Source organism: Saccopteryx bilineata, chromosome 9 (assembly GCF_036850765.1).
Source record: "Saccopteryx bilineata isolate mSacBil1 chromosome 9, mSacBil1_pri_phased_curated, whole genome shotgun sequence".
NCBI lineage: Eukaryota > Metazoa > Chordata > Mammalia > Chiroptera > Emballonuridae > Saccopteryx > Saccopteryx bilineata.
In genome coordinates this window covers 36,833,916-36,859,578 of record NC_089498.1, presented here as the reverse complement: position 1 = coordinate 36,859,578, position 25,663 = coordinate 36,833,916, and the positions used below count along the sequence as shown (strand labels likewise).

Below are 25,663 nucleotides of genomic sequence, written 5' to 3'. Positions count from 1 at the left end.
GGTCCCAGGTTCAAAACACCGAGGTCACCATCTTGAGCACAGTGTCATCTGGCTTGAGTGCAGGCTCACCAGCTTGAGCATGGGGTTGCTGGCTTGAACATGAGATCACTGACATGATCCCATGGGTGCTGGCTTGAGCAAGGGGTCACTGGCTCAGCTAGAGCCCTCAGTCAAGGTATATATGAGAAGCAATCAATGAATAAAGTGCCACAACTATGAGTTGATGCTTCTCTTCTCTCTCCCTTTCTCCCTCTGCTCCTCTCTTCCTCTTCTCTATCTTCTCTCTCTTTTTCTCTCACAATAATAATAATAATAATAATTAGTAGAGAAAATGGCATAAAGCCTGAAGAAAATAATAGTAGAAGGAAGGAATTAGGGAAAGTAAATAAATCTTATATTGCTGTGTGTAAGACATAATAGCAGTAAGAGCAGATGGTTTTATTTATTTACTCCATGGTAGATGTGAATTTATTACTCCATGGTAGATGTCCTCAATAGGGATAATTTACCTTTTATTTCCTCTCTGATGTTTTAAACTAGTATTTTAGTTAACCATTTTAAAAACTATTTCTTCTTTTAAGGCCTTCCTACACTTGTGCTGATGATTCAAAGACATTGTTTTAGCATTCTCTACTCTCCTATGTATTCAGTTTTTCCTTCTCTACCAGATCCTTTCTGTCTACTTACTGATAGGCTGTGTTTCACCCATCTTAAAAACAGCAACAACAAAACACTTATACTCTTAACTGCATTTCCTCTTCTCTACCTTCCATTTCTATTCTTTCTTTATACCAAAACTCCTTGAAGGAGTTTTCTGCATTTATTTCTTTTATTTTTTTGAACCTACTTTATTTAGGTTTTTATTTCCACAGATGAGAAACTGTTGCTATCAAGGTTACCAAAGACTACTTTTTTTTTTTAGGTGACAGGAAGGGAGATAGTGAGGCAAACTCTTGCATGCGCCCCAATTGGGACCCACCTGGCAACTCTGTCTTGGATTGATGCTCAAGGACCGAGCTATTTTTAGCGCCTGAGGCTGCCACTCTCAGACCAATCGAGCTATCCTCAGCGCTCGGGCCACACTCTAACCAATTGAGCCACTGGCTGCCGGAAAGGAAGAAGGAGAGAAAGGGGAGAGGGAAAGAGAAAGAAGTAGATGGTTGCTTCTCTTGTGTGCCCTGACTGGGAATCAAACCTGGGACATCTATATGCCAGGCCAATGCTCTATCCACTGAGCTACTGGCCACGGTTACCAAAGACTTCTATGTTGCTAAATCCACTGGTTGCTGCTTAGCATTAGTTTACTTAACCAATCCGCAATGTATGTACTGCACAATTGGTTTTTTCTCCTGGAAACACTTTCTTCACCTGACATCATCCTGATTTTCTCTCATACCTCAGTAATTGCATCTTAGTCTCCTTTGCTGAGTCTTCAGCTCCTAAACCTTTAAATGTTGGAGAGTTCCAGGGCTTAGTTTTCTCTCTCTTGTATTTTAAAAATTACTATTTTATCATCTGCACTCTTCTCTTGATGATTTCATCTAGTTCAAGGCTTCAGATACTATCTATACATTACTGACTACTATCCTCTACTTGGACCTCTTCTCTTAACTCCTAACTTGTACAGTAAGTCCTCACTTAAGGTTGTCAATAGGCTCTGCGACCTTAATTGAAATACCATATAATGAAACTAGTTTTCCTATCGTCTGATTGATACAGACAAGAATTAGCTTCCTATGGCATCAACATTATAATGAAAAGATGTTATTCTGGAATCTGCTAAATATCCAGCTGCCTCATTAATGTCACCTGGAGGAATGTCTACTTGGCATCTACCATTTAATGTCTCCTAAACCCGTTTCTCTATCAGGCTTCTCCATCTAATTGAATGACAGCTTATTCTTTTAATTGGTAAGACCAAAAACCTCTTGAGTCATCCTTAATTCTTTTGTTCCTCTCACATCTCATGTTTCTGATTCTATCAGTTCTACTTGCAGAGTATATCCAGAATTTGACCTCTTACCACCTCTACTGCCCTACTCTGGTCCATTATCTCTCACCAGTCTATTTATAGATACCCAGGGGTTCCTGTTTCTTGTTTACAGTATTGGCCTCTTACTTAATTCTCTTTCCCCCACCAATATTGCTTAAGTACATCTTTGTCATTGTAAAAACAAAACATGAAATGTGTGGGTGGCAAATATTTTTAGTGAAACTGTGGTTTTCTTGATTACTTGATTGGATTTATTATTTCAAATTTAGAAATTTTTTTCTGTAAACTTTGAAGTTACTGCTTTGTGTCTTCTACCATTCTAATGTTGCTCCTGCCAATGTGATTCTCAGTCGTTTTTTTCTAGAAATTTTATTATTGGAGTTCAGAAGTGTTACAGCACTGATATATTTTTTTTTCCTGAGTAGTTCTCTGTAGACCTTGTAAATCTGAAGAGTCAAGTTTCTTTAACCTAATAAATTTCTCTCTCTCTCTCTCTCTTTGTGACTTTCAGATTAGTTTCTGTTTGTTTGTCTCTCCCACCCTTGTGTTTGTTTTTAAACTCCTATTGGATGCATTTATCTTCTTATGTCATATTTTCATATCTCTGTCTCTTGGTTTTATAGTTTGAGCGATCAAATGTAAAACCAGCCACACGGAAGAATGCCCAACTGAAAACAGTTTAACAAGATTAAATTTAGACTGCAGATTGGACATGCTTTCCCTTTTCCTTCCTATTTATAAATCTTATTAAAAATACACAAGAGACTTCTTTTTAAAAGGTATAAACCCATAAAGGACAAAGTCAATTTTGAAAAGAGACAGCAGCAACGATATTTTGGAGGCTAAAAAGCAAATGGATGAGTTTAAATGATGTCTTAGCAAAATTGAGAAAGTTTCAGTCTAAGTGGGCACTGGGTAAAGCCAATGGGTAACTTGATTTGCATCCAAACTCCTAAAAGGCTCAGGAATTGGCATCACCAGGTGCTACAGAAACTAGAAGACTATGAAGTAATTAGGGGTGAAGATGGAACTAAAAACTGGAAGATTAACTCAAAATTTGCTTCAGCAATGATCAGTTTCCCAATCCTCTTTTGCATTTTATACATCTGGATAGCTTTTTCTCTCCAACTGTGGTCTTCTCTTCAGAGAACAGGATAGAGGTTCTGGAGAAACTTAGACACAATTGAGAGCAGAGGTAATCTACCACATTAAAGACAGCATAGAGCATATAGGGCAAATAGAAGGGAGGTTTGTACTTGCCTGGTGCCTATTATTTGATAATCTATTAATTCAGGAGAATTACTGAGTGCCTACTATGACTGCATGCTAGACACTATTCTAGGTGCTAGGAAACAAAAAGTAATACAGTCGTGCTTCTTCAGGACACAGCATCTAAGGTGGGGACTGACAGATAAGTCATAATTAGCCCCATGAAGAGGGTATCTAGGGAGAAGTGTTCAGTCCCAGGCCACAGTCTCTCAGGAAAGCAAATACACAGACAACCACCAAGTCCAAAACTCTTTTCCTGGCCCACGACCCCTTGCAGTTCACTTAAGGTGAAACCACACTAGCTGTCATTTAGATCTTCAGGTCAGTCAGGTTACGTCAGATCTGGGACCTTTTCACAAGATTCCCTTGAATTAAATGCTGTTTCCCTACTTTTTACATGGCTGTTGTTGAATTGAGCAATGGAACAGACTGAGATAGAAGTCACAAAGGAAAGAGAACAGCAGCTTTGGAATGCTCAAATACAATGAAAATGTGTCAAATAACAGACTTGAGGACCACATACCATCCTTCCCCTTTTACTTAGCTTCCATTGCTAAATCTGTCGTTTGAATGGCTGGCTAACAGGTCTGAGTTTTGATTGTAGGGACCCATTGAAAGTGTTTAGCCAATAAAGTGGCATTCCAGAGTCCAGCTTTAGGAAGTTTATGCTGACAACATTATACAAAAATTGCTTGGGGATGAGGATAGAAACTGACATAGGTGAGGTCAGTGGAACTCTTTTAAGAGTTTGGAAAAGAGAAAATATAGGCCTAAACTAGAGAAGAGTGAACAGATACATGAGTAATTAGGAGAATGGATTGGACTTCTAAAAATTGACTGGACAAGGAACAGGGAGGAATTAAGCAATGATCCATATAGTGGTTTCTATCAAACAAAATTGGGAATGGATCAGGAGGGAATTAGGTTTATTATCCTTTTGGATTTTGCTTGAGTATTATCATTCCTGCAAAGCATTCCCAGATTCTCCTAGCTAGGAAATGTTCGGTGCACCTGTGTCCTCATTTTATCTTCTTTTTGTGTGTGTGCTTATCAAGCTTTTCTTGTTTTCTACTAGACATCAGCATCTTTTCCTCCCTTGTGTCCCTTGAACATAGCAAATTAACTATTTGTTGATCACATGAGGGGTTATTTTCTTTGGTCAGAAAATGCATTGTTGAATGACTTAATATTTAATAGAAAAAGAAGTGTGATAAATGAAGACAGTATTATGGGGATTGTATTCTCTTGGGTTAGTAATAGTGAATATAGATTAGTTTTCTTTAGATTAGCCATCCTGTGATTTATAGAAATTTTTCAAGATCTTATCTATGTTTTCAAAGAGGTCCTGGTAAATGTTTTTTGCATTATTACTTTTATTATTTTATCACCATCTAAATTTAAAAAAAAAAATTTTTTTGTAATTTTCATATTCTAATTTTTTAACTTCTTAATCATGTTTTTTTTTTCTTTTTTTTAATCTTTTCTTTATTTTTATTTTTATTCATTTTTAGAGAGGGGAGAGAGAGGAGAGACAGAGAGAGAGAAGGGGGGAGGAGCTGGAAGCATCAACTCCCATATGTGCCTTGACCAGGCAAGCCCAGGTTTCGAACCGGCGACCTCAGTATTTCCAGGTCGATGCTTTATCCACTGCGCCACCACAGGTCATGTTTTATTTTTCAATTACAGTTGACATACAATATTATATTAGTTTCAGGAGGACAACCCAGTGATTAGACATTATATAACTTACTAAGTGATGATCCTACTAAGTTTTGTACCCATTTGACCTCATACAAAGTTATTAGAATATCATTGACTATTTTCCCTATACTGTACTTTACATCCTCATGACTACTCTGTAACAACCAATTTGGGTTGCTTTTCTTTTGTTTGTTTTGAGGGAATATTTAGTTTGTTTGTTTTTGAGAGAGAGGAAGGGAGAGAGATGAGAAGTATCAACTCGTTGCTTCATTTTAGTTTTATTTATTGCTGCTTATACATGCCTTGACCCGGGGGCTCAAGCTGAGCCAGTGACCCCTTGCTCAAGCCAGATATCTTGGGATTATGTTGACCAACCCGGTGACCTCAGGGTTTTGAACCTCAGTGTCCCAGGCCAACACTCTATACCAGCAGTTCTCAACCTGTGGGTCGCAACCCCGGCTGGGGTCGAATGACCAAAACACAGGGGTCGCCTAAAGCCTTGATGCCTGATAATCCAGTTCCTCTTAGTATGTCCCTGGTTCCTTTCAAGTCTCTGTCCCAGTGCTGGAGCTCAGAGAAATTGAGTCCAAATAAGTCCATGTGCGAGCCCTTTAAGAGGAGCTCCCTGGGATTCCTACAGCTCTCCGTCTGACTCACCTACAGTCCCTGATGGTTTTTACAGCTGGAAGTTGTGGAGACTTCTCTTCCTGGCACTCTTACCCTGGGCTGGAATACCTGATGTAGGTCTGGGACCCCTTCCTCCTCGGTGAATCTCTGCATCTGAGATATCCCTCTAGATTTTAAACTCCACACATGGGCGTGGAACCTGCCTGTTCTGTGTGTCTGCCTCTCCTACCAGTCTTGATGTGGCTTCTTTAAATCCCTAGTTATAAGTCTTCCATTCAGCTAGATTTCAGGTGATTCTAAATGATGGTTGTTCTGTAGTTTTAGTTGTAATTTTGATGTAGTTTTGAGAAAATTCAAGTACCGCATTTAACGATGCCACCATCTTGACCAGAAGTTCCTAAATTCTTATTTTCATTAGTAATTATTCCTTTACACTCAGTCTGAAATTCTCGTGGTTGAGTAAAGATATGTCTGAGTAAATCTACATATATTAGTAATCCAGGGGAAAGAATCTTGCATGGAGGAAGCAAGTGAAGTTGCAGATGAGAGGAGCTAATTAACTAAGCAAGGTCTCAAACCTTCAGTATGGGAGATAACCTTGGATGAAAAGAAATACAGTTGTGAATATGTGAAACAGAATATTCTTGTATTGTTATTTATTATTATTTTACATACAAACAACTGTAAATCTAGTGTTGTCCCACTTGGTGTAAGGGTTCCCCTGGTGGTGGCCTCCACAGGGGCAGGGTAGAGGTCGAGGCATTGGTTTGTCTCCACGGCCTCCCATTGAAACCTGATAAGCCCGGGAGGGGGTTGCCTTTTAAGCTTCTAGGAATTTTACTTTATTTTGTTTTTAAATTTTTATTTATTAATTTTAGCAAGAGAGACAGGAACATCGATCTGTTCCTCTATGTGCTTTGACCGAGGATTGAACTGGCAACCTCTGCACATCAGGACAATGTTCTAAACAACTGAGCTATCTGGCCAGGGTAGCTCCTAGGAATTTTAGATGTCAAGAATATTCCCTGTGCACAGGATTCGGTATTATATGGCTCATTAGGATCTATTGTGGCTGGCCTTGGACATTTTTTGTTAACTAGTAGAATTAGATTATCATGTGATGTTAGAGTAGAAGGATTTATCTTGGTCGCTTTAGGATGCTGGTTCCATTGTGGATATAAGAATGCAAAGCTAAGAAGTACTAAAGAAGGAATTAAAAATAAGATTTTATAAGAAAGTACCCACCTAGATCCTAAAAAAACAAGCCAATGGCAGCAGCTGCAGTTGAGCAGAATCTCCAAGCCTAGAGACCCAAATACAACTCACTGAAGTCAGTGTGAACAAAGTAGAGATCACCTTATGTAAAACATCGTATGTACCATAAGAAGGCTTTAAATCAAGTAAATCAAGTATTTGTAAATTGTAAAAAAAAAGGAAGGAAGGAAAATATATGTGTCTTTTTTTTCTCAGTACCATAAGGAAGTGTGAAGAACATGTTACTTCCACATAGGAATATCACTGGTAGAGTTATATGATGGTCTTTGTGTCAACTTGGCTAGTCCACAGTGCCCAGATATTTGGTCAAATGTCCTGGATGCTTCTGTAAAGGTGTTTTGGGGTCAGATTAATATTTAAGTCTACAGACTTTGAGTAAAGCAGATAGATTATCCTCCATGATAAGGGTGGGTCTCATCCAATCAGTTGAAGGCCTTACTAAGACAAAGACTGACTTCCTCAGAGTAATAAAGAATTCTGCCAGCAGATCATCTTTAGACTCCAACTGCAACTTTCTTAGGTCTCCAGACTGTCAGCCTACTATGAAGATTTTGGGTTGTCACAGCCAATTCCTTAAAATAAATGGGAGTGTGTGTGTATTTGTATGTGCACACGCACACATGCATGTGAGTGTATGCTCCTACACATGCATCATGTTGGTTCTGTTTGTCTGAAGAACCCGGACAGATATAAGTAGTTGGATGTGGAGAAGAGCTATGGTAGAGGACAGAAAACCTGCTCTGTGTGTTGAAAATAATGAGGTTAGTTGGAACTTAGATTGGGATAAGTGGGTTTGGACCAGGTCTTAGAACTGATACTTGACAGGAATTCTAACTTTAAAACTACATCATAGCCTGACCAGGCAGTGGTGCAGTTGATAGAGCATCGGCCTAGGATGCTGAGGACCCAGGTTTGAAACCCTGAGGTCGCTGGCTTGAGCCCAAAGGTCGCTAATTTGAGCAAGAGGTCACTGGTTCAGCTGGAGCCCCCTGGTCAAGGTATGTATGAGAAAATAATCAGTGAACAATTCAGGTGCCACAACGGAGTTTTGACGTTTCTCATCTCTTCCCATTTCTGTCTGTCTGTCCCTGTCTCTCGTGCGCACGCCAAAAAAAAAAAAAAAAAATTAAATGCTGATGCTATGTATCCAACAATTAAGTTGTTAGATTAAAAGAAGAAATTGAAGGTAGCTCTATGGTTAAGGGTCTAAGGAAGAGTTGAGTCTATTGCTGGAGACAAGGAACGAGTGCATCAAGATCAGGTAGAACTGTGCAGTGAGTTCTTCTAAGACTGAATATATAATCGAATTGAGCCAAAAGGCAATTTGATGTGAGTGAGCATCATATGCTGTTCTTCCATGCCTTGGTGTGTTTAGCTGTTACCTACAAATACAAAAGATAACAGATTAAGGAAAATTGGATGAACCAATGGGATTTTGACTGTACTGACATGATTTTATCAAGTGACTCCCTATAAAAAATGAGAGCGTTAGTTTATGTATTACCTTTTGTATTTTTCTCTTTTTCTTACTCATCTTCACCTCCTAATTTTTGTTAAGAGTATTATGTGATACAGTGATTTAGGATTCAGAAGTCTCCTGTATGTCCTAACTTGTCATACTTTGTAACTTTGTAGCCTTTTTTAGAACTATTAAATTTACGTTTTGTTCTAGGACCATAGTAAATTGTTACATACATTCATGTGCTGAAATGAATTTATTGTCCTTATGGAAATTAAAAAGCTTAATTTTAACACCACTCTTTCTGTGACTTCTTTATTTTGATATAGCAAAGGATGAGTCTCTATGTCTTATAGTGCACTACATTTTTTTCTGGAAGTACAGTGAAACCTTTTGATCAAATTTAGGTCTTCATGTCAGGAAATTTCTGTTATATCTTTCAGTATATTTTCTCTTATTCTGTTGTCTTTCTCAGAGACAGCTGTTAACTTAGATCTACAGAAAATCATCTAACCATTTGCTACTTTTTCTGTACATCTTTGTATTTCTCAACATTGTTCTCTATTAATGACTTGGTTTAACTGCTGTTGATATATTTATTAGTTCTGCTCATATTTTCTCTTTATTTTTTCCTTCTGTATGCTTTCATTTCAGTGTCATTGTGATCATAGGAGTTTTATTTTTCTAAAGAATATAAAGCAATTCTTTTTTTTTTTTTTAACCTGGCCCTTTCCCCTATTTTTATTTATTTTATCTTTTTTTTTTTTTTAATTTTGAGGGGAACAGAGGAACAGAGATTTGATCTGTATTTGCCCTGAGTAGGGATCGAACTGGCAACCTCTGCGCTTCGGGATGGCACTCTTAACCAACTGAGCTATCCAGCCAGGACTATAAAAACAAATCTTTCTGAAAATTTTTTTTTATTTCCTTTGGTTAATATTAATCCCAAATGTGTTTTTCATCTGTCTTTTGAACATGTGACGCTGTTTTGATGGTGTTGTTAGCGCTTGTAAAAGCTAATGGAACTTCTCTATGATTTTGTAGAAAGGGAGACCTTTGACTTTTCCCCTCCTCTGCTTCAGGATGAGCTAATGTAATCTATTACTATGGAGGGCTGGGACATTATGCATTGTGTGATAGGGGTGGGTGGTGGTGATAGTGCTGATGTTAGAGGGAGATTGATTTATTTGAAATATTCTTAGTCCTGCTTTTTCTAACTCTTTAGCCTTCTTTTTTGGATAAAGGACAAAATGTAGACGAGCCTTGTCACTTACTCCTACATTGATAAAGTTCTGTTTGGCTGCCAAGGGAAGGGAATTTCAACTTTTTCCACATCTTTTCCCTTATTACATGTGTGTCCCTGTCCCCATCTACCAAGTTAGTGGGTGCCAGTGAAAATTTCTGCATGCTGCATATGGTTTCTGGATGCATGCTCCAATTCAGACTAATTCATTCAGTGTCTGAATGAAAGGTTTTAACAAAATTTCATGGTATAAGTTTGAGATCATTTCCTGGCTTAGGGATATTTTTTGTTGTTTATTTTAGTTTTTTTTGTTTGTTTGTTTTTGGGTTTTTTTTTTAATGGATTTGACAGAGAGAGAGACAAGACAGACAGAAACAATGATCTGTTTCTGTCTGTGCCCTGACTGGGGGCCAACTGAAACCTTTACATACCAGGATGGTGCTCTAACCCAGGGTCCCCAAACTTTTTTGGGTCACAGACCAGTTTAATGTCAAAAATATTTTCACGGACCGGCCTTTAGGGTGGGACGGATAAATGTATCAAGTGACCGAGACAAGCGTCAAAAGTGAGTCTTAGATGGATGTAACAGAGGGAATCTGGTCATTTTTTAAAAATAAAACATCGTTCAGACTTAAATATAAATAAAATGGAAATAATGTAAGTTATTTATTCTTTCACTGCGGACCGGTACCAAATGGCCCACGGACCAGTACCGGTCCACGGCCCACGGCCCGGGGGATGGGGACCACCACTTCTCTAACCAACCAAGCTATTTTGGCCAGGGCTATTTTGCTTAGTTTTAGGGTGAGATACTCTTCTGTAAACTTACACCTATGCCACCATATTTCCTGGAAGTCTTATAAGTACTGGAAATAATTTTTAGATTAAAAATTGCATTATTTGCCCTGGCCAGATTGAGCTCAGTTGGTTAAAGCATCATCCTGAAGCACAGAGAATGCCAGTTTGATCCCCAGTAAGGGCACCTACAGGAACAGATTGATGTTCCTGTCTCTCATCCTCTCTCCCTTCCTCTCTCTCAAATCATTCAAATAAACATCTTAAGAAACTTATTTTAAAAATGCATTATTTAAACTGAAATAACATTCATCTTAATCTAGCTCTGGATTGGTTCTCTGGAAAAAATACATACTTTCAAAACTTTGTACAATGTTTAGGGGTTTACTTCCTGTAGGATGCTCTTTATATGTTGTAATATATGATCTTTCAAACTTTATTTTTTTGTGACAGATACAGAGTCAGAGAGAGGGACAAATAGGGACAGACAGACAGGAAGGGAAAGAGATGAGAAGCATCAATTCCTTGTTGCAGCACCTTAGTTGTTCTTTGCCCTCTCATATGTGCCTTGACCGGGGGGACTATAGCAGACTGGGTGAGCTTTGCTCAAACCAGATGAGCCCGCACTCAAGCTGGTGACCTCAGAGTCTCAAACCAGGGTCCTCGGCATCCCAGTCTGATGCTCCCATCCACTGCGCCACCGCCTAGTCAGGCTCAAACTTTATTTGAAACATATATGAATGAGCACATTTTCAGAAGTGAATGTGAAACTTTAATATTCATAAGAAACTCTTGGGGAATTGATTTAAAAATACAGATTTGTGGACCCTCTCCCCAGAAAGTATGATTCAGTGTATTTACATAGGGTCCCAGAAATTTTTTTACCTTACCCTGATGCAGGTGGTCCACAGTTTAACTTTGAATAATGCTATCTTAAGTATCAAAATAGTTAGATTTAATTTTTAGATAGATAATTTAGGTAACCTGGGCATTTTAGGTTGTCCCATAGAGGCTGACTAGCTGATAGCTGCATGGCTAGGCTTCTAAATTACCTACTACTACTCACCAATATAGATAGTCCATTAATTGTCTTCTCTTAATCCCAAAGTTCAATTTCCCAATCTTTGGGATTTTGTGGACTGGGTAAATCTTCACGCAGTGCTCCCCCCACACACATACGAGAAATATATATGTTTCCTGTTACACTGCTCACAAAAATTAGGGGATCAGGGACCGTTGCAGATTCTCCAGTACTTCCAGCCTTTTGTATAGTGCATTTTCACCAGTGAAGTAAAAGTTAATTTTGCATCTCATTTGCATAATTGAGCATCTTTCTTTGACTTATCATTTGCTTTTCTAATGTTTAATTAAAAAAAAGAGCAAATGCTATTTTTTATCACTTCATATTCATTTTGTAATATCCCCTAATTTATTATGCTGAATGAGGACATTAAAAATAAATCAACAGTCCCTGGCCAGTGGCTCAGTGGATAGAGCATCAGCCTGGTGTATGGATGTCCCAGGTTCAATTCTCAGTCAGGACAACACAGGAGAAGTGACCATCTGCTTCTCTTCCCTTCCCTCTCCCTCTTCTCTTCCTCTTCCCCTCCCACAACCAGTGGTTTGATTGGTTACAGTGGCCTCAGGTGCTAAAAATAGCTCATTACTTGAGCATTGGCCTAGAGGAAGGTTACCAGGTAGATCCCAGTTGGAGTGTATGAGGGAGTCTGTCTCACTATCTCCCCTCCTCTAAGAAAATAAAATAAATAAATACATAAATAAATAAATATAAATAAATCAACAGAAATGCCCTGACTAGATAGCTTGGTTGGTAGAGCATCGTCTGAAAGTGCAGAGGTTGCCAGTCTGATCCCTGGTCAGGGGACATTTAGAAACAGATCAGTGTTACTGTCTGTCTCCCTTTCTCTCACTAAAAATTAGTAAAAATAAAAATAATTAACAGTGAAAGGAAGGATGTTATAACACTTCTCTACCCCAAGTACCAAAGATTGATTAAATAAATAAATAAAAATACAGGAAAAACACAACTTTGTAATAGTCTTTTTTTTTTTTTTAAGATTTATTGATTTTAGAGAGAGGAGAGAGAGAGAGAGAGAAATAATAAGGGGGAGGGGAGGGAAGTGTCAACTTACTTTTCATATGTGCCTTGACCAGGCAAGCCCAGGATCTCGACCCTGCAACCTCAGCATTCCAGGTCAACACTTGATCTACTGTGCCACCATGGATGAGGCTGTAATACTGTCTTATAAATTAAATAAATTTAGCTCTAGGAAAAACTCACTCTATTTTCTTTCTTTTATTATTATTTTTTTTTATTTAGCTACAGCTTAATGAGTGCTTTTTCATGGGTGACACTTAAGAACTGCTGCTTAGTACTTAAAACAGTACACTTATAAGTGGCACTACCTGAATATCATGAGTAGGCACATATCTCATATCCTCTCTTTTTTTACCAGTTCGGTCCTTTGGTACAGAAGACAGACCAACAGATCGTCCAATACCACCTCGAGATGAAGTCTTTGAATACATAATATTCCGTGGAAGTGATATCAAAGACCTCACTGTTTGTGAGCCACCAAAACCACAATGTTCTTTGCCTCAGGACCCAGCTATTGTTCAGGTAACAGAGTAAATTTGTCTTGGAGTTCAAGTGAACTTGATGCGTGTGGCTAGCCTTGGCTTTTTTGTCCCTCCTAGGTTTTCATGTTTTTAAAAATCTTCTCAGTTGAATGCTTATATATATTACCATTTTCTAGTGACTTAGATACCTAAAATACCTGGATAATGTTTTCATCTGTGTTTTTTTTCTTTAGATCATAAAGTAAGGAATACTTTATTTAGTATTCTGAGGAATTTATTTTTATTATAGAATATTTTCTAATTTCAATAGCAATTAAAAGAGCTAACTGAGTTCTAATTTTATGAGAAGCACTATTCAAACCACTGCATATAAGTCAATTCTCACATCACATTCTGAGTTTAGTACTATAATTATTCTCGGTTTCTACAGTAAGATTAAGGTAGAGATGCAATTTGAACAAACCCAGGCAGTCTGACTCGAATCCAGGTTTTATGCCACAATGTTAGTTCTCATGTGGTTTGTATTACAAACCAGGGTGGTGATGGCTACTCTTAGGTAAGATTATTAGTGGGGGGGCACATTATCTATCATATAATATACATACAGTATTATATAAGATAGCCAAACATAAAAAAATTTAACATACACACATATTCAATTCCCTAAATAAGGTATTAAAAAAGAACAATTCTAAAGAGTCTCTAAAAAATTAAGAACAGAAGCACCTGTCTAAAAGTTTTTAAATTCTGAATTAAAGAGGATGTTCATTACGGTACCTATTTACATTACAATTGAAAGTATATAGATTGCTCACAAAAGCTAGTGGATATTTCATGAATATAATGCGGTAATATCGCATTTTTGTGAGTAGTATAGAATCTGTCAGCTATATAACAGCAGAAGAAGCAGGTTCACACAAGAGTATTTTTATTTGAGGGCATACCTGATTAAAAGTTTGTGGCCCCCTTGGTTTTCCTTCTGAATCCATTTTCTTCTCAACCTTTTTTCTTGTTAGAAGTCTTTGGTCATTTGCACTAAAATATGCTTACTGATTTTTCAGTGTAATACTTTTAAGTTAACTTCCCTTTTTTTGTGCTTTGAGTGATAAAATCTTAGTTTTCCACAAAACTGATTTTTAAGATATTATATCATCATATATAGAATTTGTCATCTCACTATTAAAGAAAATACCTCATTAACTCTTATAATATAAAATGAGCCTTTTACCATTTATTTACTATTCATTTTTCCTGAATATAAGGTAGCTTTTTAATAAGAAAGGGTAAATTTGATTCTTGTAACATAAACTGGAGAAATTCTTTACTCACATCATCTTTTAAGTCTTTTGAGGAGTAAGTAAGTCTGAAGGAATCCTGAGAAAATCTGCACTTCTTACATGAAGGGAGAAGACACATTCTAATAGAAATAACTGCCTACAATCTGACCTGTGGTGGTACAGTGGATAGAGCATTGACTTGGAATGCTGGGGTCACTGCTTCAGAATCCTGACTTGCCTGGTCAAGGCACATATGACAAGCAAGCAATGAACAGCTGAAGTGGAGCAGCTATGAGTTAATACTTCTCACTCCACTCCCCTCTCTCTCTTCTCTCTATAAAATCAGTAAATAAAAAAATATTTAAAAGAGGAAAGAAAAAACAACAAAAAAGAAGAAAACGACAGAAAAAAAGAAATAGCTGCCTACACTAGTGATTTTGAACCAGTGTTGCAAGAATTTTTTTTTTAGAGAAAGATGAGAAGCATCAACTCATTGTTGCATCACTTTAGTTGTTCATTGATTGCTTCTCATACATGCCTTGACCTAGGGAGGGGGCTCCAGCCAAGCCAGTGACCTTTGGACTTAAGCCAGCAACCTTGGGATCATGTTGATGACACTGCATTCAAGCCAGCAACCTCAGGGTTTTAAACCTGGGACCTTCGTGTCTCTTATCCACTGCACCACCAGTCAGGCAACGGACATGCAGTAAGAGTTTTTTAAAAATGCAATACCTAACTGGCCTGACCTCTGGTGGCTCAGTGGATAAAGTGTCAACCTGGAATGCTGAGGTTGCTGGTTCGAAACACTGGGCTTGCCTGTTCAGGGCACATATGGGAGTTGATGCTTCCTGCTCCTTCCCCCTTTTCTCTCTCTCTCTCTCTCTCTCTCTCTCTCTCTCTGTCTCTCACTCTCCTCTCTAAAATGAATAAATAATATAAAAAATAGTTTAAAAATGCAGTACATAACTATTCAGTGTATTTGCATAGGACCTTTTTTCCCTTAGATTGTCATAAAACAATGACAACAGCCAACCCAACAATAGCCATCTGATGTGAATGAATCAAAATTCTACTTTTTCTTATCAGATTGGCACAAATATATTTTTGGTGTGCCACAGAATTTTAGTATTTAGTTTATGTGTGCCATGAAATGAAAATGGTCTACACCAAAAGGTGCTGGTATCTGTCTCGTAGGTAGGTAGATAGGTAGGTAAGTAGGTAAATGTGTGTCTATAGTATATATATCTTTTGGAAATTTTCCAGGAAACCAGTTACCTAAGTAGCCAACTTTATGGAATGAGAAAAATCAAGAGCACAAATCATAATGGTATTGAATAACTTCTTTTAACCACTATAAATTTTGACTTTGGATCTTTTGATTCATTCTTTCAATAATATTGATATTTATTGAGCACCTGCCATGTGTCTGCCTGATGGTGGCAGCAGACACACAGTATCCTACTGCCAGTGAGCTTATATCCCAGTAGTTGTTGTCACACTTCATATTTATATTATGAAATATTTTCTATTAGGATAAATTAATATTTAAAGTTTGTATATATGTATTAAATTATATTTCAGGTTTAGTAAGTTAAGGTTTTTAAATTTTTTCTTTAACTTAATGATAATTATATTTAAAAATGTAAATTTTGTCTGGGATAGTTTATTTTTGCATCCCTTCCCTGTAAATTTAATAGTATACCTCACATAATTGAAAATAAAAGTAAAATCAAAAGTGAGATGTCTTATTTGTCAGCACCAGACTTAAAACTTAGTATAACAAAGTATGATTTTTCTTATATTTTTTTCTTTAAGCAAAGTTACTTTGATATTCAAGTAACTTTTCTTTAGTCCTTTCTCAAATCTGCCATAAAACTCTTTACTCAAAGAAGTTTATTGTAGAAAAACTATTTATAAATTATATTGAGTATAACTGGCACATGCAGTTGACCCTTGAACAATGCAGAACTCATGGACCAACTCTGCACCGAGTCAAAGATCCACATGTAACTTACTCCCCAAAAAGTTAACTACAGTTGTCCCTCAGATTGCATGGGGATTGGTTCCAGGACCTCCTGTGGATATTAAAATCCATGGATGCTCAAGTTCTTTGTATAAAATGCATTAGAACGAAGCATACAGTCAGTCCTTGGCATTTGTAGATTCAACCAACCAAGGATATAGAAGGCCAACTATACTTACTGAAAAAAATTTGCATATAAGTAGCCTCTCACAGTTCAAACCCATGTTGTTCAAGGGTCAACTATGTATACAAATAGTGAAATTAGAAGGTTATTCTACTGTTGTAACATTAAATGCATCTTGTAAGTTATAACTGCTTTTGTGTCTAGTAGTTATAATTTAATAGTTTCCTTAAAAGTGTAAATATCGAAATCTTTTTTTCATTATATGCATGTTGTTTAGAGCCTGGAAAAATAACCCATGGTTTTTCTTCAGTCTTCACTAGGCTCATCTACTTCTTCATTCCAGTCAGTGGGTTCCTATGGACCTTTTGGCAGAATGTCCACATACAGTCAGTTCAGTCCCAGTTCATTAGTCGGGCAGCAGTTTGGTGCTGTTAGTGTTGGTACGTTTTGCTTTTTTCTTTCTTTTTTTTTCTTAACACAAATTTTCAGACATCTTTTTGGTGTTCTTTTTGTAACTTTTTATTTTAAAGCCTTTATTTAAACATGCATACAGACAGAATTTATTTAATGTCCTTATTGACTAGTGGTTCTAAAATGGTCAACTCTCAGAATAGTCACTTTTTAAAAAAAATACCTAGATATATCCAATTACCAAATTTTGTTGAATGTTATTTTAAGTTTACATAAGATACATTTAAAGTAAACATTTTTCCAACAGGATGGGTTTTTAAAAAGGGAATTGAAGATAATGCCATTGTCGCCATTGTCTTTAGGGAGTAATTATGCCATTAAGGAGTATTTATGTTATATTGAATGTGGATGATTATTCCTTTTAACACCACCTTGGTGCTTTGTCAATAGTAACAACGTTTGGAAATATAACAATATAAGGAGAATGTGTAGGAGGGCTGGGCTAACAGTCTTACTTGTGATTGGAAGACAGTGGCTATCTATTATGTACAAAAGCTACATAAAATAAGAGCGACTCAGTGTTGTTTTGTTTTCTATAGCTCTGCATTTTCACTCTTAAATGCACCTATATTGAATGAAATTCCCACAGTAGACTCTTTAAATCTCAAACTTTAGACTTTAAACATTTTTTAGTTCCATTGAAATAACCATTTATCAATTTACTTTGTTTCACTGGATCACAAATTCAGTTTCAAGTGTATCTTAGTATGCTAGCAAGTTTTGTTAAAATTAATTCCTTTTTTATATAATTGTAACTTTTCAAGTATATAAATGTTTGGCTGATTCATAAAATAAAAATAGGGAAAAAAGTGAATCCCAAAATTAAATGAATATAAACTAAAACAACTGGTACTAAGTGTATATCAAATTGATACCATACCCACACAGAAAAAAAAATTAATTCAAATAACTTTAATGCTCTTAGTAGAATTTATTGTAAGAATAAATAGAACTTTAAAAAAAACTTTACTTGAGGCCCTGGCCAGTGGCTCAGTGGATAGAGTATCAGCCTGGCAAATGGATGTCACAGGTTTGATTCCCAGTAAGGGCACACAGGAAAAGCGACCATCTGTTTATCCCCCTTTCTCTCCCTTTATCTCTCCTGGAGCCAGTGGCTTGATTGGTTTGAGTGTTGCCCTGGACGCTGAGGATAGCTCAATTGGTCCAAGCACGTCAACCTCAGGTGCTAAAAATAGCTCAGTACTCAAGCATTGTCGCCAGATAGAGTTGCTGGGTGGATCCCAGTCGAGAGACATGCTGGGAGTTTGCCTCACTATCTCCCCTCTTCTCACCATAAAAAAAGAAAGAAGACAACTTTACTTTGAGTTTGTAATTGGTAGTGGTTTGGGTGTTAATTTTGAAACTTTTGTGTGTATAATGGAATAGGGTAAATTAGTATACTGCTCACAGAAATTAGGGAATATTTCAAAATTAACATGAAGCAATAAAAAAAGCATTTGACTTTTTTTTTTTTATTAAACAAGAACTTCAGAAAAGCAAACGACAGCCTGACCAGGCAGTGGCGCAGTTGATAGAGCGTCAGACTGGGATGCAGAGGACCCAGTTTTGAAACCCCAAGGTCGCCAGCTTGAGTGTGGGCTCATCTGGTTTGAGCACAGCTTACCAGCTGGAACCCAAGGTTGCTGGCTTGAGCAAGGGGTCATTTGGTCTGCTGTAACCCCCTGGTTAAGACACATATGAGAAAGCAATCAATGAACAACTAAGGTGCTACAACGAAGAATTGATGCTTCTCATCTCTCTCCCTTTCTGTCTGTCTGTCCCTATCTGTCCCTCTCTCTATCTCTCTCTGTCTGTCACAAGAAAATAAATAAATAAAAAATAGCACTTGACATGCTGATTCTACTATATATAGGAGATACAAAATACAGAATACAAAACAGTCTTGAAGAAGAAAGGTTGAGGTTTTTTCCTAATTTTAAGATTTACTATAAAGTTACAGTAACCAGAACAGAGAATTATTGACACATACATCATGGGGTAAGGAATAGTACAGATAGAGACCCACTTAAATATAGAGATGCCAGTGCAGTACAATAGAGAAGGGGATATATTTTTAACAAGTGATGTTGCAGCAGCTGGTATCTGTTTGGGGGGAAAAATTACCTTGATCCCTTCCTCACACCATACATAAAAAATAATTTGAGATAAAAGCAGAATTGGAGGAAGGGGAGGTAGGTGTGGTATGACCAGGAACTCAGAGAAGAGATGGAGGATATAGAAGAGTTTGCTAACCAGGAGGCAAGCAATGGGAGGTTGAATCAAGTGAGGAAACTCAACAGCATGGAGATATGCATGCATATCAGAGTAGCATATGTCCTGGTCCAGAAATACTAGGAATAATAGGATGGATTCAGCTTCCCACAGAATGATTGAGAGTGCTGTCCGAACATTTCTGGGGATGTTGTGGGAGATTATGTTAGATCTCTCCTGAGCTGTCTGGGGCAGAGCCTGACTGGATTGCACCTCCAAGAGAGTCCTATTAATTCTCATCTAAGATACTTTGCTAGGTGCTCTATTTTAGAACAGATCTGAACTAGAATTCATTAAATCAGGAGACAGGTTGAGGGTGGTAAATACCATGTGAAGATGAATAATAGTTTAAGGAACTAGAGTTGCTTAGCTAAGAAATGAGAAGATTGTGACAGGCATTATCATAGTCTTCAAATATTTTAAGAGTACATAGATAAACTTATGTGGAGTAGACTGGTGAAAATAAGGAAAGTGGAGAGAGGAGATAGGCAGATAAGGGGAGGGCCATATAAACTGAGGTAAGTAGGTAGTTCGAACTTTTATCTGGAGAGCAGTAGAAAGCCAAGCCGTCAGCATTGTAGTAATGTGATTATATTTGTATTTTATAAAAGATTATTCTGACTGCCTGCTTTAGGTTGGATTTAGGGGTGGGACAAGGGCTATAGAAATATTTTCTCCTAGAGAAAACCTACACAGATTAAAGGTAAGAAGAAAGCATAACATGTGAAAAGTGAATGATTCATAACTACTATAAAAGCTTTAAAAAGATTGGTGTAACCTAGTATAGCAAAGAATTGGGCTGGTTCTAAGGATTTGTTACTTGCATTACCAAAACTTTTGTGATTGCTCATAGCAAATGCAGCCCCACAATGCCATTCTGAGTAGAAGCATTAAAATGGACTGAAGTCTATTGTTGACTTGGAAATGCTGGGAAAGCACTTCATAGACCTGTCTGCTGATTTGGCTATTTGTGCAGATTCTTGGTATTAAAATAATTGAACTTGAATGTTGGTATAGGATGTACCATTTCTGCTACTTTTCATCTGATGTGGGTCTCTGCTGCCCCATCTGCATCTGCATAACTGTTCAAGACAGTATTGCATATGCTAGAAAAATTTTTATGTCTAGGATGCTGGAGTATATATCGGTTTGCTTTTTTCTAATATAGTGTTGTCAGAGACTTCTCAAACTAATTTTTGATGTACTTTCATTAATTTCCAGGGTTATTAATTTGTGTAAGTGATATGGGAGGATGGTGAAAATTATTAAAATGATATATTACTTTATATGATTGAAAAGTTTAAATTTTAAAAAAGATTTTTTGTCATTAAAAAAATTTCTTAAAGCTGGAAGCTCCTTGACATCCTTTGGAACGGAAACATCAAACAGCGGTACCCTCTCCCAAAGTAGTGCAGTTGGTTCTGCCTTTACACAGGATACAAGATCTGTAAAAACACAGTTATCTCAAGGTAAGCTGTTTTTTCCTTCAAGTATTTCCATTCTAAACTTGTATAGTGACTTTTTTCCTTTCTCTGAATGTAAGAACTGTTCCAGCTTGTAAATCACGTATATAATTTCTGCATGGTTCTTTTAAAATTTTTCTAGATAGCTCAGTCATTTTGGAGCATCGTCCCTATATACCAAGTTATGGGTTCAGTCCCCAGTCAGGGCACAAGAAACAACCAATGAATGTATAAATAAGTGGGACAACAAATTGATGTTTCTCGCTCGCTCTCCTTTTCTCCCATTCTCTCTCTCTCTCACAAAACAATAAATGAAAAAAAAAGGATTTTCTCCTAATTGCTGTTGCAATAATGATATTATTGAATGACTTCTACTCTTTAGGCTTTTACAATTCCTAGATCATAAAACTGAAGCTGTAAACATTCTGTAAGTTGGACTTTTTTTTTCAAAGCAAGTACATAAATTGTATGTAATACTTAAGTATATCAAATTAATCCCAGAGTCATTATGATCTTGCATCTTTCCTAGCATCCTCGCAGGATCTAAAGCAGCGATTTTCATCTGATGTACTGCAAAAAAATTTAAGACATGCAGTGCTTGACTGTTTAATCAAGGGTACTGACCTCTTTCGCTTAGATTATCAAATAAAATGACAGCAGTCAACACAATAACTGTCTGGTGTGAATGAATCAAAATTATGCCTATTGTTTTTGTCAGATTGGGAAAAATATATTTTTTTGGTGTTCTACAGAATTTTAGTAGTTTATATGTGCCACGGCATGAAAAAGGTTGAAAAGTGCTGTTCTAGAGCAAGGCTATTCAGTGTGGGCCAGCACAACCAAATCATCTTGAGTGCTTAAAAAGTAGATCTTATTAAGTGAGAGGCAGGAAGGCAGAGACAGATTCCCACATGCTCCCTGACCAGGATCCACCCTGCAAGCCCCTACCATGTGATACTCTGCCCAGCTGCGGGAGGGGAATTGAGAGAGAGAGCTAGAGGGAAGGAGAGGGGAGAAGTAGATGGGTCACCTCTCCTGTGTGCCCTCACCGGAAATTGAACCTGGGACTTCCACATGCTGACACTACTGCTCAGCCAGCCAGCCAGCCAGGGCCAGGGTCTGAAATAATAATAATAAACTTCTAAAACTATCCTGTTTCTTTCTTTCTCTTTTCTTTTTTCATTATATTTTCTCCAGCCCTCGGTGGTCCCAAGATTCCATATCCGTTTTTATCTGCTGCCAAAGTGGATGTTATTGGCTCGTAGCTTTATATGGATGTTTACTTTTACATAAAACAATGTGAAGTCATTTCAGAAAATTGCTCTAATACCAGGACAATATTTTTTAAAACTATGAGGATAAAATCAAGCTAATGCTAAACATAATCCCTGTATCACATAAGATATTTTGAAATAACTGTAGTTACTTTTATTCATATTGATTTAAAATAACTTAATTTTTAAATATTCTAAAGCTTTGTTGTAGATCTGGGGCGTTGCTCCGTTTTGGCAGGAGCCATTCTAGCGCCTGATCTGGAGGCCATGGAGCAGTCCTCAGTGCCCGGGCCAACTTTGCTCCAGTGAAGCCTTGGCTATGGGAAGAGAAGAGAGAGATAAAGAGGAAGGAGGAGGGGAAAGGATGGAGCAGATGGGTTCTTCTCCTGTGTGCCCTGGCTAGGAGTCAAACCCAGGACTTTCACATGTCAGGCCAATGCTCTACCACTGAGCCACCTGGCCAGGGCCAAAATATTGAATCTTTTAAGCATTAGTTTCCTAAACTATAAAATGAACTTTCTGGTAACTAGCAAACTTATTAATGTATGCAGTACCCTCAGCATAGTAACACATACAATATGATCAGTAGATGTTAGCTATCTTAATCAATAGAAATGAGGTATAGATATTAGAATTAGTATTATTAGTCAATGCTATGACTTTCTAGTTGGAATTACGAATTCACTGATAAACCTAGAACTAATAAGGGACTTAATTAGAGGGAAAATATAAAGTGAATGTAAAAAAATCAATAGTTCTAAAACCTAACCTACTAATTATGTAATGGGAATAAAATATGATGTTCATAATAATGAGAAATAGAAATTATTATAAAGTACACAATTAGAAATAAGACCAACTTCTTTGATGAAAAATACAAAATGTAATAGAGGAACCTAATAAGGTAATTAGAAAAACATTCCTAGATACAGAGATAAAATATTAGGAAGACTTTACTTGTTATATTAATTAAATTTACTATACTGTTTTTTTTTAAAGATTTTACTTATTTATTTCAGAGAAGGGAGAAGAAGAGAGAGAAGGGGGGGAGGAGCAAGAAGCATCAACTCTCAAATGTATCTTGACCGGGCAAGCCCAGGGTTTCAAACCGCGACCTCAGCATTTGAGGTTGACACTTTATCCACTGAGCCACCACATGTCAGGTCTAAATTTACTATACTTTAAAAAAATCTAAATGGATTGATATGAGAACTTAATAAAACAGATACACATACTATCTTAAAAGTAGGCATGGCCATGGCAAGGTAGCTCATTTGTTTAGAGTGTTGTCCCAGTACACCAAGGTTGTGGGTTCAATCCCTGATCAAGGTATATACAAGAAACAACCAATGAATACATAAATAAGTGGAACAGCAAATCTTTCTCTGTCTCTCTTTTTCTACCTCCCTTCCTCTCACCCTTTCCTCTCTCTCACTCTCAAACCAATAAATTTTAAAAATAAATAAGTAAACATGGAAGTATTGCTAGTCATTAAAAAAAATGTAATGAGGTAGGGCTTACCTACTCAGTAAAGTATGTATAAAATAAAGCAGTGCAGAATAATTAAGAGATGAATGAAACAAAAGTCAGATTCAGGTATAATTAAGTATCTAATGTATGACATTTTTATATTGGAGAAAGACTAGCTGTTCAGTAAATGATTTTGGACATATTGCCTGATCTTTTGAGAAAAAAAAAACTAGACTTCTCTCATACTTAGGACTTAACTACATTTTAAATTAAAATTTAAAAAAATTTAAGTACGTATTTATTAGAAGAAAGAGTTCTATTTATATAAAGAATGGCAGAGAATAGAATGCTTAGGAATCTGTATTTTCACTTTACCAACTATAATTTCTGAATTTTACAAAATTTAAACACAAAAATTTTTTTTAACTGTGATAAGAATATAAAGTTAGCTCAAGTGGTGTGTTCTTACTATGCTAAAATAGCTTTTGTGTTTTACCTAATAATACATCTAATATTGCCTATATTTCCCCTTTTATAACAAAATTGCCATCGTGACTAGTAGACTTGATTACAAAGGTTGTTCAAGTACACAACAAATGAGTTCTTTGCTGTTGATTGCCCTGTTGCTAGAGTGGTTCTGTAATACTTGTCATAGATTCTTCTCTCAGGAACAAAAAAAAGGCCTGATGAAGTTAAGTTGTATAAACTTAGAAGATTATTTAATGTAGTACTGTAAAATTAACTAAACAATAGGATTTTCAAAGAACTTAGCCCTTGTTATGTAAATTAAAATCCTTTATAAGATAATAAATTATTACAAAATGCCTTCTTATAGGCCAAAACTTATATAACACACCATGATTTCCCTTATAACCAATGAGAAAATTACAGTGTTTCTATTAATGGCAGAGGAAACTTGGGCATTAATGGCTGGAAGTAGTGATGCACATTTGCAATTGCATACTTTAGACCAGTGGTCCCCAACCTTTTTTGGGCCATGGAGCAGTTTAGTGTCAGAAAATATTTTCACGGGCTGGCCTTAAGGGTGGGACAGATAAATGTATCATGTGACCAAGACAAGTGTCAAGAGTGAGTCTTAGACGGCTGTAACAGAGGGAATCTGGTCATTTAAAAAAATAAAATAAAACATCGGCCCTGGCAGGTTGGCTCAGCGGTAGAGCGTCGGCCTGGCGTGCGGGGGACCCGGGTTCGATTCCCGGCCAGGGCACATAGGAGAAGCGCCCATTTGCTTCCCCACCCCCACCCCCTCCTTCCTCTCTGTCTCTCTCTTCCCCTCCCGCAACCAAGGCTCCATTGGAGCAAAGATGGCCTGGGCACTGGGGATGGCTCCTTGGCCTCTGCCCCAGGTGCTGGAGTGGCTCTGGTCGCGGCAGAGCGACACCCCAGAGGGGCAGAGCATCGCCCCCTGGTGGGCAGAGCGTCGCCCCTGGTGGGCGTGCCGGGTGGATCCCGGTCGGGCGCATGCGGGAGTCTGTCTGACTGTCTCTCCCCGTTTCCAGCTTCAGAAAAATACAAAAAATAAATAAATAAATAAATAAAAATAAAACATTATTTAGACTTAATATAAATAAAACGGAAATAATGTAAGTTATTTATTTTTTCACTGTGGACCAGTACCAAATGGCCCACGACCAGTACCGGTCCACGGTCCCGGGGTTGGGGACCACTGCTTTAGACAACCACAAACTTAGGGAATATTACTAATAAATGGTCCCTGAAACATACAGTGCATAACAGCCAATGCTTTGTCAGCACTCACCAGTTCACCAGTTTGGAGCCTGTGCATATCTGCACATTTGCAACGTATTTAGGGGTTTTTTTTGTTTTGTTTTGTTTTTTGTTTTGAGGAACAGAGAGAGAGATAGGGACAGATATATAAAAAGGGAGAGAGATGAGAAGCATCATTTGTGGCATCTTTGTTGTTCATTGATTGCTTTCTCTTATGTTCATTGATTGCTTTCTCATAGGGGCTCCAGCCAAGCCAGTGACCCCTTGCTCAAGCCAGTGAACATGGGGTCATGTCAATGACCCCGCACTCAAGTGGGCTGAGCCCTCGCTTAAGTCACGACCTTGCGGTTTCAAACTTTGGTCCTCAGTGTCCCAGGCCGACGTTGTATTCACTTCACCACTGCCTGGTCAGGCTGGGATTTTTTTTTAATAAAATGAGCATAATTTTTTTAAGCAGATCATTTTGGTGTGGTATCATGGGATATGAGAACACCTTGAACAGAGTTTACTTTTAAACATTATAGGAGGGCCGAGTGTTACCTTCTGTTTATACTGTGACCAGGCTCTGAGCTCATAAA

General features: G+C 37.4%; 1 protein-coding gene across 4 annotated transcripts in view; it reads left to right on the top strand.

Annotated features, from left to right (window-relative positions):
- The window catches only part of LSM14A (LSM14A mRNA processing body assembly factor), a 47,764-nt gene that overhangs the window by 7,105 nt on the left and 14,996 nt on the right, over positions 1 to 25,663 (top strand). For all 4 annotated transcript variants that reach the window (XM_066242055.1, XM_066242058.1, XM_066242054.1 and 1 more), the window contains exons 2-4: positions 12,840 to 13,003; positions 16,698 to 16,827; positions 20,476 to 20,598. In XM_066242055.1, coding sequence (XP_066098152.1) covers positions 12,840 to 13,003; positions 16,698 to 16,827; positions 20,476 to 20,598 — 417 coding nt within the window. The remainder of the gene's footprint in view (positions 1 to 12,839; positions 13,004 to 16,697; positions 16,828 to 20,475; positions 20,599 to 25,663) is intronic.